At 38.6% G+C, this 13,045-nt stretch overlaps 1 protein-coding gene across 1 annotated transcript in view; it reads right to left on the bottom strand.

Moving 5' to 3' along the window:
• The window catches only part of LOC117832915 (protein kinase C alpha type-like), a 130,421-nt gene that overhangs the window by 11,968 nt on the left and 105,408 nt on the right, over positions 1–13,045 (bottom strand). Inside the window, 7 exon segments of the mRNA XM_034712238.1 lie at positions 1,060–1,233; positions 1,378–1,518; positions 5,089–5,172; positions 5,174–5,183; positions 9,131–9,150; positions 9,152–9,266; positions 9,419–9,575. Coding sequence (XP_034568129.1) covers positions 1,060–1,233; positions 1,378–1,518; positions 5,089–5,172; positions 5,174–5,183; positions 9,131–9,150; positions 9,152–9,266; positions 9,419–9,575 — 701 coding nt within the window.

The raw sequence follows: 13,045 nt of genomic DNA, 5'->3' as shown, positions 1-13,045 counted from the left end.
CGATGTCCTCTCACTGTGAGGGGGGTGAATTTTTTTCTAATTCTGCAATTTCGAAGATATTGAGATTACCAGTCTTCCAATGAGAGGCACAGCTGCCTGTGGGAACACTGCAGCTGTTGGCTAGGAGGCTCAAATCCCGCCTCTTTACGTCACACTGGCTCGACAGAAGCAATATGGCTGCGCAGTCGATTGGTCTCAAAACAGCTCTTCAGAAACACGATGGGTGACGTCACGGATACTACCATCCATATTTTTTACAGTCTATGCTTTCAACGTAACACAATTTCCAACATCTTACATCTTCAGAAAAGGTTTGTTGCTTTAGCATTTAAGGTAAAGTATTGGTAGCTTTTATTTACATGATTGTGGGCTGCCTTTCAGAAAACAGGACCAAGTTTAACATGAATGGATGGCTGGGATGATAAAGAATAAAATAAAATGAAATACAATAAAGATTCCTTTGTTCTTCTACAGGTGCAAATCACACAGGACAGATAGTGCGTGATGGAAATATGTTTAAGGTGTATCATAACACATTAAACAAGAAGGGGAATTTAAATGACTGTAATGTTTGAGACTGACAGAGACAACTAATGTGAAATTGATCAAATTAAACCAGCTAGCATGGCTGCTGGCTTCTGATCAAGTGTAAAGCACCAAGATGTTCTCAACCAGACTGATTTGCACAACAGAAGAAATAAGGTTTTTATTTCTGGTTTATAAATCTTATAAGTTGTATCTAAGGTTAAAATAGTTCAAGTTTCAAAATGACAAAATATGGCGCAAAGTTTAGCTCACTTTGTCCAGAAACAGTTGGTAGACATCCTCTATTATTACTTTAAAAAAAAATGATTGGGTCTATAGAATTTTTCACTTTTGCTTGTAAAACCCCAAAGAAGTCGGACCAGTGCTTCTTCTACAAGTCTTCTTCACACAATAATTCAAACTTGTACTTGACTTGAGTGTCACAGTGAGTCCTAAACTATAGCAGGAAGTATACGATTATTATTATTATAAGAATCATTAAGAATCATGCGTTTAGTCGAAGGTTTTGCTCACCACAGTCTGGAAGCAGGAGTGGAGCAGTGTGAGGAAAGGCGGTTTGTCCCTCTGAGCCAGGACTCTCTTCTCCACCATTGTACATTCAACATCATCATCCTGGATCACGACGTCCTTCTTCAGGATCTTGATTGCATACAGCTCTTCTGTTGACTTCATCTCCGCTAGCATGACCTGCAGTTGAAGACGCAACCAGGTCAAGAGACATAATTGAGATTTCGAGAACAAACGTTGAAAATCAGGTTCTTTAGATGCCATGTTTACAGCACTACAATTCTTCATGGCCTTTTATTTCATGTCTGAGGTATTGGTTCTCACCTTGCCAAAGCTGCCCTTCCCCAGCAGGGCCAGGAAGTTGAAGTCACTCAGCCTGACCCTGTCCATGTTACCTGAGGGCAGGCTGAACCGCCGGTGGTCTGACGGCGTGATCACTTTCTTACCGTGACCCAGCTTGGCTTTCTGTGGAAATAAAAGGAAAAATCTTATTCCCAAATCTTTTTGCTGTGGTGTTATGTGTCTCGCATTGAGCACAGATGTGCATAATTTGAAGGTGAAAGTTAAGTTAAAATCAAAAGAAGAAAAAAACCAGATCAACAGAAATATGAACGTTTTTTGCATTTTTCTGTTTAGTGAGAATTGCTGTTCCTGCAGATTGCTCACAAGCTGGATTTGAATGTGGAGTCATGAAAGAGGATGGAGGGGTCGCCAAGGCTTGTGAAAACAGTGCCCCTGTTCTGCCCGCTTCAAAAGCATGGCCAAATTTGTACAAATAAATCTACAATAAACTTTACAACTACTAAAACATTGACAACAAGTGATGTAGTCATACCTCACCCTCATCTCCTCACTTACTTTGAGCCAACCACACAATAGAAAATTTGGAAGTCACATGTGGGAGTGTTACTTCAATTGCGTCCTTCGTAAGAGATGCTAGTTTGAATGTTGCACGTTGCAGTTGCAACTCTATATTTTGCTGACAATGTGTCAAATTATTCTAAAGAGACTGGATGTTTTTAGCAGAGGACAGGTCTGATGGAGCATTCTGGTGTGTAGGACTTTTAGGTTGTATACTTACATGCCACTGTGTATGACAGGGTAATTGAGGGTTAAAAAATATCTTCATCTACCAAAGGAGGGCTGTGTCTAGAAAACCATTGCAGGTACAATTATTTATTCATAGCTTATTTTCTCACTCAGTATGATTACAATATCAACAGTTTCTTGATAAAAAGTAACTTCCTTGACTTGCTAAATATTTGCTTCTTCAAATGTGGTACAGTTCAAAGGACATGCACATATATTTGTCTCTTGCCACTGAATTCAGTGCATATTTCTCTAATATAGGGTTACATGGATTTCATTTAGACACTTTTTGTTGTGTTTCTCTTGCATGTCTTTGTAGATGTTAGAATATAATTTTCTAATGATGAGGCTAAAAATACAAATATGAAATCATTGTCCTCCTTTGGTTATTTTTTGATATGAATGGTTTCTAACCAAGCAAAATAATCCCCAGTTAGACGCTAGACAACCTTAAAAACATAGAGGCAAAATTATTTATATTGTCTCCCTCTCACTGGCATTGGAACCATATAAATATGGACCGTAGTATCTTTGACGTCACCCCATCTTTTCTGAAGCACTGTTTGTTGAGGGCCAATCGTCGGTGGGAGCCATATTGCTGGCAGTCGAGCGAGTGTGACGTAAAGAGGCGGACTTTGAGCCCCCTATCCTACAGCTACACGTGTTCCTGCCTGTCAATCAAGTCAGCTGTGCCTCTCATTGGAAGACTCGTAATCTCAATATCTTCTGACAATTGCCGCGTTAGAAAAAAATTCACCCCCCGTACCAGTGTGTGCCGTTCGAGAAATGAGCTATCCAGACTACACTCGTTTTTTGTACGAGGCTGTAAAAATGTTTATTTCTGCTGATAAAGTGAAATGGTGTGTATGTGGTTTCCAGTACTTCTGTAGCCAGCCTCAAGCGGATCCTTGATGAACTGCAGTTTTTAGCACTTCAGCATTGGACTCATATTTTTAGACCAGAGGTTGCCACTTGATTGGAACCGGCAAAGGACTTTGATAATGGACTGACCTGGTCTGCTTTAAGTCTAACTTCGTAATATCTGATATTGTAGGGGAGACTTATGTGCATGTCAACACTATGCATAAAGACAAGCACCATATCTTGACATCACATGTCATACCATCATCATGCTTCTTATATTTGCAGTAAAGACAACAGCAAACATTGAAACCGTGTTGTGTTTACTGTAGCTTGTAACAGTTATCTTTCTATCACCCAGCACTTGCAGTGACATCAAGTGGAAAAAAAACAATTAAAAAAAAGAGACACATAAACCATTGTCCTGCTTCAACCAAGATGAAGTATGATGTCAGAGTAAAAGTTGTACAAAAACACACGGTACAGTCAGTTTCTTAACGGTACAGTCTAACACTGCCATCTGTGTGGACAGACTCGACATGCACGGCAGAACCTGCCTGTGTGTTTGTGCATCCATTCATTCTGTTACTATGCAAACTGAACGAGGAGTCTCATCCATGCTTCATGTCCTAACAGCCTTCTATAGTCCTGACCAAAGGCGCAGACTATGGAGGGCGGGCTGTGGGGTGCACTGTCAGCCAATCAGCAGCAGGCGTGAGGCTCTGTTGGCCAATGACAGTGCAAAGAAAGTGGTGAGGAACAAATTTACTAACAACATGCTGGTGTTCGTGTGTGACATAGGGAGTACAAACAGCATGTTAAAGCTGCACTTATAGTTGAGAATTAATTCTCAAATTCACCTTTACAGATAAAACTGCACACTGCTCTTGTTTAGGTGCTGCTTTCCCCTGCTTTGTATCCCTTAAATCTTACATGTGGGACAAAATGATAGAAAAAAGTGTGAAAGGAGTTAGAGAAATATTAATTAAGTGTAAAAGCAGGAAACCTTGGCTTGTTCAGAAGTGTTCTGTTGAGAGCCTTTTGTTAGTAAATCAGATTAATTTGTGGAACCCAGCTGAGATCCACAAACAATCCTAACACAGCAAGTAAAAGAGAGAGTGATGCAAGCTAACAGCGTGAGAAAAAACAAGAGACGGAACAGGCAGAAGAGCTACCGTTAGATAGTGGATATTTAACGTGGCAGGCCTAGAAGAAAGAAGAAAGTCACTTAATATTGCTGTTAAAGGTTAGCTGGTGTGTGCATGTGCGCCTCATTGGGAAAAAATAAACCTGAACATCTGTTTCAAATCATTCGTCCACAAAGTGTAAATCGGTCAATGCCACAGAGAGATAACTGAATAGATCCTTTTTTTATGTCACATCTGGTTGCATCTTAGCATCTTGGCCAGTTTCCACTGCAACAACACACTGCGCAAAGACTCCAGCCTCTGAGAAGTCAAGGTCAGCTAGTACAGTGTGGAGAAAAAAGTAAATTAAAAACAACAAAACTCAGTGTGTGGAGGACTGCTGTAAGGAGATGACAATTTACACTCTGTTTTCAAACACGGCTGAACCCAAGCAGAGATGGGCTTTAATAAAAAACCTGTCCCTCATTCTCTGCCTTCTCATTGCTCTCAGCTGAATCACCGACATCTTTGCAGTGTTTAATATGGCATCCACCTTCTACCTGCAAGTTAATAACATGTATGTGAAGAGGTTATAGTTTTATTTAAAGAAGTTTGGATCAGTCATATGCTGCTGCAGTACCCAGAAAGTCCACTAGAGAGCGAGGTGAATCACTTGATGCGCCACGTCAGTTTTTACTGGTTTAACTCAGTTTACACAGATCACAGAACTACACAACTGACCTTTCAAAGCAACATTTCATGTTGTGATTTATCTTGTTAGAAGACAAACACCTGGAAGTCAAATCTATATGAAACGTTCTATTTCCTACAGAATGCCAAGTCTTAAAACTTACACCTACAAAATCTATGTATCAACAATTTAATGGTTATACTATATTCACATTATGTGACAACGAAGCCTGCTTTTATTGAATGCTGCCATACTCTCTATTCTCACCTCAAACTTCTGCCGGAGCTCCAGGTTGACGTCATCCACCTCAGGAATGGGGACGTTGTAATACTCGCCCTCCTCCTGGTTTAGGCAACTTGTACCTGACAGAGAAGTAAAGATAAGGGGAGATGGAGGAAAGTGAATTTAATGACTTTTCTTTTAGTTAAACTGAAGTTTGCTCTCTGTTAGCAATTCAAATGGTCTCTTCCTTCCTCTCTATAATACCACAGCTTTGATATAGGATACAAGATGTCAATAAGATAAAAAAAAGTCACAATACGATGCAATACAATATGAAATTACACAATATGATACCAAACCATATGATTTAATACGATATGGAAGGAAATGAAACATATGATACAGTACTGTAAGATTGGACTCGACACATTATGAAACAATACGGTTTAATATGGTATTGATACGATACGGTATTGATACTATATGGTACGATATGATACAATATGTTAGGATACATACCAAACCATTGATTTGATACAGCATGATACCATACTGTACCTTTAATATAATATGATACAATATTGTACAATACAATACAGTTGGTTACGATATGTAACCTGATAATAGGGATACACTGATCTGATCCTGGTATCGGATATCGGCCAGATATTGACTCAAAAAGCTCGATCAGAGTTATGTACAGCTGGTTACTGTCGATGTCCTTCTGCACTTTCTTAGTTTTGGATCTTTACGTAACGCTTCGTCATGAACACGCCTCGTTCATGCGCAGTTCTCCTGTTGTGATGACGGAGTATCGAGTGAAAGATTACAGAAACTCGAGGTGTGTGATTTGGATGTCTTTATAAAATGTGCGGCTGATTATATTGTCACAATATCAGACGCGGAGAAGGGAAACAGTAAGGGCAAAGCTGGGCAGAGTAAAATTGTATTGAATGAATTTAATAGCCTTCTCCCTGCCACAGGTCTACTGTACTTCTGTGGGAAACACTACGTTGACATGTTTTTATTTTCTCATTTGAAGCTTTTTTTTATAACAGAACATTTAATTCCTCTTATCCACTGCTGAGGTTTAAAGTTGAATTGTAATATCTGTTGGTTATGAGGATTAACTCACCAACTGCTGGTACACATTTATAATCTCTTGAATATGATAATGGCAGTTTAAAAATGTTATTGTATTTTGCTTCCAAGTCAGAAAAGCCTGAAGTTGCCAAAACATGATTCTTAGTTTTATAATCCTCCCCACATTAAGGAATAGAGATTATTAAATCAATACTGAGATTGGATCGATTCAGTACCAAAACCCAGGTATTGGTATCGGGTATCGGGAACCTAAAAAGTGGGATCGGTGGCATCCCTACCTGATAATGAATTTAAGATAGCACATGATATTCTATATAATTGTCCTTTACAGTAATATAAAAGAATGCTGCCACATGAAAGTGACAGTAGTATTGCACAATGCTAATGAGCAATCATTTAGAACTATGCTGAAAAGTCACCTTGATGATAATGAGCATAATGAACCCCAGCTTTCGAGGTAATACTGCACACACAGCACATAGCTGAAACTGAAAAGTAATCCTTTACAGGATCTTTAAGTGACATTTCCTACAAAGGTCTCCTCTTAAGTGTCTTAATGCACTCAAGCAACAGTCTATCAAGATGGTTTAGGCTACTTTAGCACAGGGTATGCTAACACCACAGACTTTCACATCTTTGTTGAGTCTGTGTTTAAAACTGTTAGGCATGACATGAAGCAGACACAAGAGACAGAGAGGTGAGGACATGACGTCAGAAGAATGCGGTTTGTCAGGGTGATTGTCTCTTAACACACGCTCTGCTGCTGTTGGTTATAGTCAGTGGAGTATCAAGCTGACAAGTTGACAGAGTGCGGAGAAAAATATCTAAAACAGGCTCTTAGCTTGAATTCAAGGTAGCACTATGCTTTTTGAAAAGCATCACTTGACAAAACATTTATTTAAAAAGCTTTTTGGCAAGTATAAAGAGCTGCCTGGTGTCTGTGGTAAAGAATCTTACCTCTGAACCTTTAAGATGAATAACATAAAAGATGAATAACATAAATGGTGATGGACAAAGCACACAGCTTCAAAAGTTGAGTCAAGTATAGAGACTCCTGGTCTAATATCCCTCCAATACAGGTAAAAGTTGCTCAAATTAATACTTGAGTTTTTTTCAATAACAAGACATTTCTAACATTATCTAGGTAAAAGAAAGGTTACTCAAGCAAAGTTGCAACTAACACTGCAGGATGTTTAAGGACAGAGAAAGTCCAACAGGACAGCCACAAGAAAAGAGGATTACAGGATTTGTCCATCGTATACTTGGCTTTTTGCAGAAATGAAATGACAATTAAAGAAAAACATAAAGGAACAGTCTGGATGTTTTTTTTTTCCTTTCCATGCATTGCAGATTGATTGATTGATTGCCAAATTTACTTGGATGCATCTTTAATAACTGTACGTGCTCCTGCAGGAGTATTATCTGAGAAAATATTAGCATTTGTTTGGTAGAGCAAGTCATGAATATAAATGACTCAGATCAGGACTGGGGGCAAAAACCTGGGACTTCCATAATTTTTACACAGCCCTCCCTTAGAAAAGATGCTCAGGGTCTTGAAAGGATCAATTAATAAGAGTTACATAACAAAAAGATCAGGGCTGAGATCATCTCACTTTATATTCAAGCAGAATATCAACAGAGCATTCTGCTTTTCTGAAAGTTTAGCCGCCAATCCTTAGAATTACATCACCCCTTAAAATCACTTCACATTTTCATTCAGCATGTTATGATATCAACACATAACTTTGCAAGCAGTTCACCGTGCATCAAATTAAGCACATCAAACTCCAACATGTAATCTGACTTGTGTATTTACAGTTTTTCCTCAGTCGCTTTGGTACATTTCTCAAATTATCCTCGACATTTGCAAAACAGTAAGTGCATTTCTCAAAAAAAAATCGTACAAATAGCAAAACACCATGGATTACATGCAAAAGCCAGTATCTTGCTAAAAATCCTTAGTTCATCTCTCAAAAGTAATATCTGTGTCAATGAACATGTCAGTGCCATGAAAGTGACAAGTCCTTGTGCCATTGGTGTATGGATAGACAGTCAAATTGCTTAGTCATGTTGTCAATATAACAGTGTACTCTGGAGGGATGTTCAGATGTAAACTATGGCTAAAGTTTTGATGACAGTTATTGTAAATTGTAAGTTACACCTTAGTGTACTGTGGCTCTTATCTCATCAGGAACGTGCATATGTCCTCTGCCTCTTCTCTGTTCTGCCTCCCATCTCCTCCCCCATGCAGCCTCACTCCTCTTCCTCTTCGTCTTCTCTCTGCTGTTGACCCAGTCCAATTCCTTGTCCTTCCATTGTCAGACATTGTAACATTGTGTTGTGCTCCGGCTATATATATACTTGCCATTGATGGTTCATGAGATGTACATTTGAGCTATTTTCAGAAAACAGGTTGATCATATTGTTGATCTAATGCTTCACACATTTCCCTTCGTTAGAAGAAGTCAAGATTCACTTGGGAGCAATTCAGGACAGATTTAGAAAAAAAAATCTAAGGAAATGTACAGAATATGACTGTCATACTCTGAAAACATGTTCAACCATTTTGCATGTGAAGACTTATGTGATGAACTAATGCCTAAATGTTGCGGAGGCCGTTGAGACTATTCAACAGAGACCCATTATAATACATTTGGATCAACATGACAGAAGCAATTGATAATGTAGGAAACAGCAGAGAATTGTACATAATCATTTGCATGGATGTATCAAAGCATTTGCAAATTGTTCAAAGAAATGAGAAACTGCTTTTTTGATGTGCACAAGTGACGCAATGATGTGAAGATTGAACAAGTAGTTTTGAGAATTTCAATTCTCATCCGAGAAATGTAACAAAGCGACTGAGAAAAAACTGTAAATGGTTGGTATTCAAATATCCTCACCCAGGGCTGATGTTTCTGACTGATTCAACTTAAAGATCACTCTCTCTGAAGTGTGAGGTACAAAGAAAAAGATGACTGACCATCCACAGTTGGGAGCTTTTGATCAGCTCAGATACTCCGAACGACATGGAGCCCATAAAGTCGTTCCGGGTGGTTCTGTCCCAATCCCAGATCTCAATCGACAGACGGCGGTCCTTATCTGATGCTTTCAGCTTACTGAACACACAGGAGGGAAGTATAACATGTGAAGTCAAATACAATAAAGATCTACCTTCATTCTTCTTGTTACGTTTATTGAACTGTCTGTAGTTAGAGCTACAGGCACATAAACTTGAATGAGGAATGAATGAGGATAATTTTTCACTCACAAGGTGAATGACTCATTCCAGCAGGGGTTGAGAGAGGAGCGGATGGTCCTGGTCTTCTGTTTGGTCTCGTTCTTTGGGTCAGGCGTGAGCTTGAGTTTAACATAGGGGTCCGATAAACCGTTTGGATCCATTGGAATGAGGTTCCTGGCTTCACCCACTAGAGGAAGAAATGGAGACAGAGAAAAATAAGTCCTTCCCCAAATGCTATGTTCCAGCCTCTAGCGTCTCCATGCCTAAAAATGATCTGAGCTTCAGTCCCTGCCAAATTACCCCGCGGAAAATGTCTCTCTTAGATAGTTCTGAGGCTTTGTCAGTGAATTGCGAAAGGACAAAGGTAATACTGAAGACTGTTCTTAGTGTGGCTGAATAATCAACATGTTCTTCTTCCCTGGTACTATTAACTTTGTAGAGGAAGCACAGAGGGTAAGAAAAGCAGGAAGGAGAATAAGGTACGAAGGAAGGATATAGAGAAACAGAATCAACAAGGAATCAAGGAAAGAAAGAAGAAGGAAAGACAGACAGATGGTTAAAAAAGCAGATTGTAGATTAGGTAAGAGGGAAGGTGGGAAGGATAGATAGAATAGACAGACAAATTTAAGGGCATAGAGTAAGGAAGGAAAGAAGGAAGCAAGAGAGAAAAGAAGGGCTTTATCGTTGAAAAGAGGAACTTAGGGTAAGAGACTGTGACAAAAAAAAAGGAAGTATAGAAGAACAGTTTGAAAGAAGAGCTGATGATGAAAGGTTGGGAAAGAAGAAAGAAGGATGGGTAAAGGATGTAATGAAATAGAAGGACGGATGGAGAAAATGTGAGACAATATGGTAACTAACAGCAAAAGGGAAGACGCTAAGATAGATTGAAAGAAGAAGAAAGGACAGAGGGAAGAAAGGATAGAAAGGGTGTAGGGATATAGAAGGACTGAACATTTCATCAAGGACAGAAGAAAGGAGAGAGGGATGAAGGAAAATATGAGGAAGGTTAGAAGGAAGGAGGATTGACGGATGGACAGATAGACAGCATAGACAGATAGATAGATAGATAGATAGATAGATAGATAGATAGATAGATAGATAGATAGATAGATAGATAGATAGATAGATAGATAGATAGATAGCCCATATGCTAATAACAGGTGCTGCAGAGATAAACATACTGTGGAACTGACTAGATGACACCGTGAAGCAGCACCATCTGAATCATAACACCGGTGGGTGTTAGACAGAACACAAACCGTTGAACAGAAAAGCAACAAAAGCAATAAGGAGGGAAGAAATACGGAATAGAAAGAAAGAAGAAAGAAAGAAAGAAGAAAGAAAGAAAGATCTACTGTCATTTTATGTTCCACCGGCAATCCACTGACGTCCTCAAATGCTCCTTTTTAAATGTTCCTCAGGTGTTGCTCACAAGTGCCGGCCAGAGAGCTTTCTGTTTTTATAGCCTCTGACTGTGGACGCTCTACCTCTGGACATTAAAACATGGAGCCTCTCTGGGTGTTTGTTTAAAAAGTAAACTTAAGACTTATCTTTTTAATCTGGCTTTAAACTTGGAGTAATTTCTTTTTCCCCTGGACTGCATGATTACCATTACTTTATCTTCATTTTATCCTATCTTATTCTATCTTATTTTATTTTTCTGGCATTTATCTGATTTTATTTCATTTTATTGATTTTATTTTATTTTTTAGTATATCATATTACTGTCCTCCAACTTGTTTAGCCTTGTATCGTTTTACCTATTATGTTGTTTTCCCTCTCTCAATTCAATTCAATTCACTTGTTTTATTGGCATGAACAAAGACTTGGTGCCAAAGCACATACGATTATACACATACATTACTTTATATTCATTACATATTATATTCATTACATAGAATTCATTACATGTTATATATGTTACATATTTTATACGCATCTCTCTCTCTCTCTCTCTTTTTTCTGTGAAGGACTTTGGGCTGCATGCTTGAATGTATGAAAGGTGCTATTAATAAAAATGAGTTGTGTTGAGTAGAAGAAAAAGAAAGAAAAGAAAGAAAGAAAGAGAAGAAGAAAGAAAGAAAGAAAGAAAGAAAGAAAGAAAAGAAAGAAAGAAAGAAAGAAAGAAAGAAAGATAAGAAAGAAAGACATCTAAACTTACAAAACAAACTCTACTAAGACATAAATGACAGAAAGGGAAAAAAAGATAAAAGCAAAAAGGAGAACACAATGGGGAAAAGGCAAAAAATGAAATACAGACAAAAAGACAGAAAAGGAAGACTGAAAGAAAAAAAAGTAAGAAGCAGTCAGATTGTTTACAGTGTACTCTTGACTACGTCATTTATAGTGTTTTCTCTTCCTGTTAAAGTTCACCTGGTTAGGAGGAAGTAAGCAGATAAGGTGAGGAAGGGGGGATGTAGCATAGCAACAGGAGGGGGGGGGGGGGGGGGGGGGGGGGGAGTGGTGTTGATAGAGCCTGTCACCTTCACCATGGTGACAACATCTACTGTAAGAAACCAATGGGACGACTCCACTTAGCACATCATATGGACACACAAACTAATGTCAGCCATACAGATAAAAAGACACTGACAATACACACAAAAGAGAAAAGATGACAAGAAAAGATAAAAAATAATGAACACAAAAAAGAAGCACAGCGAAAGAAAGAAAAAGAAGGAAGGAAAAAATGATCAAAAGATAGAGAGTAAAAAAGGCAGACAGAAGGGAAGTAAAAGGGAAAGGATAGCCAGAAGAAAGAAAGAAAAGGAGATGGAGAGATTGAAAAAAACAGTGCAAGATAAAGTAAAGAGAGCAAGAATGGAAGAAAGACAGAAAGAAATGAAGACAGAGAGAGAGGGAAACAGAAAGAACAGTCAGAGAGATAGATAAGCCTCAAGCTTCAACACAAAACAACAGAGCTCTAACACACAGCAGGCAAACCAGGACACACACTGGTTCTCTAAAACTGTAAGCAGCTTCAAACATTCCCACTCTGCATATTTTAATGTAATCAGAAAACACGCAGGAAGAGGAAGAGGCTGCGATCTGTACGTTTCAGGGAGTCCGTGTCAACTTTCACACAAAGACATGCAGGCTGGGCTTCTTCATTAAAACAGCGGTAATGTATGTGCACTCTAAAACATAAATACCCAACTGGCTGCACACAAAGCAAAAACACCGACATGAAAGTAAGCAGTGCCTTTCGGGGTCACAGCAGCTCATTTATTTCTGCCTTCGCAAGAGTAAATCAGATCTGTTTGGCTTTCAGCTTTTTCTTGGAGAGTGTCACAGTGAGTAATTTTTATAAGGCAACGTAGTTTCAAGGGATCAACAGAAGAAAACTCAAAGGCTACACAAAAACTGTTATCTTCCAATGAAATGATACTTCAACTTCTGTTTTAAGCAAAATAAAAAACAAATCCAGAAGTCCACTTTTGCAGTACTTTACATAATAATTATTTAGTTTATAAACTCTTGGAGAAACTATGTTCTTATCAGCATTTAATGGTAACATTCCATCTTATTTCATGTTGTTTTTATTCAAGTGTTTCAAACCACCTGTGTCAGGCAATGGCTTTGCATTGTTGTGGTCTATGTGGTGTACAGAGCAGAGTGTTCGAAAGTTTTTGGCTTGCTTTACCAAATTTACCCCGC

The sequence above is a fragment of the Notolabrus celidotus genome, chromosome 20 (assembly GCF_009762535.1).
Source record: "Notolabrus celidotus isolate fNotCel1 chromosome 20, fNotCel1.pri, whole genome shotgun sequence".
Classification (NCBI taxonomy): domain Eukaryota; kingdom Metazoa; phylum Chordata; class Actinopteri; order Labriformes; family Labridae; genus Notolabrus; species Notolabrus celidotus.
The sequence above is the reverse complement of the archived record's forward strand: the minus strand, read 5'-3'. Positions and strand labels throughout refer to the sequence as shown.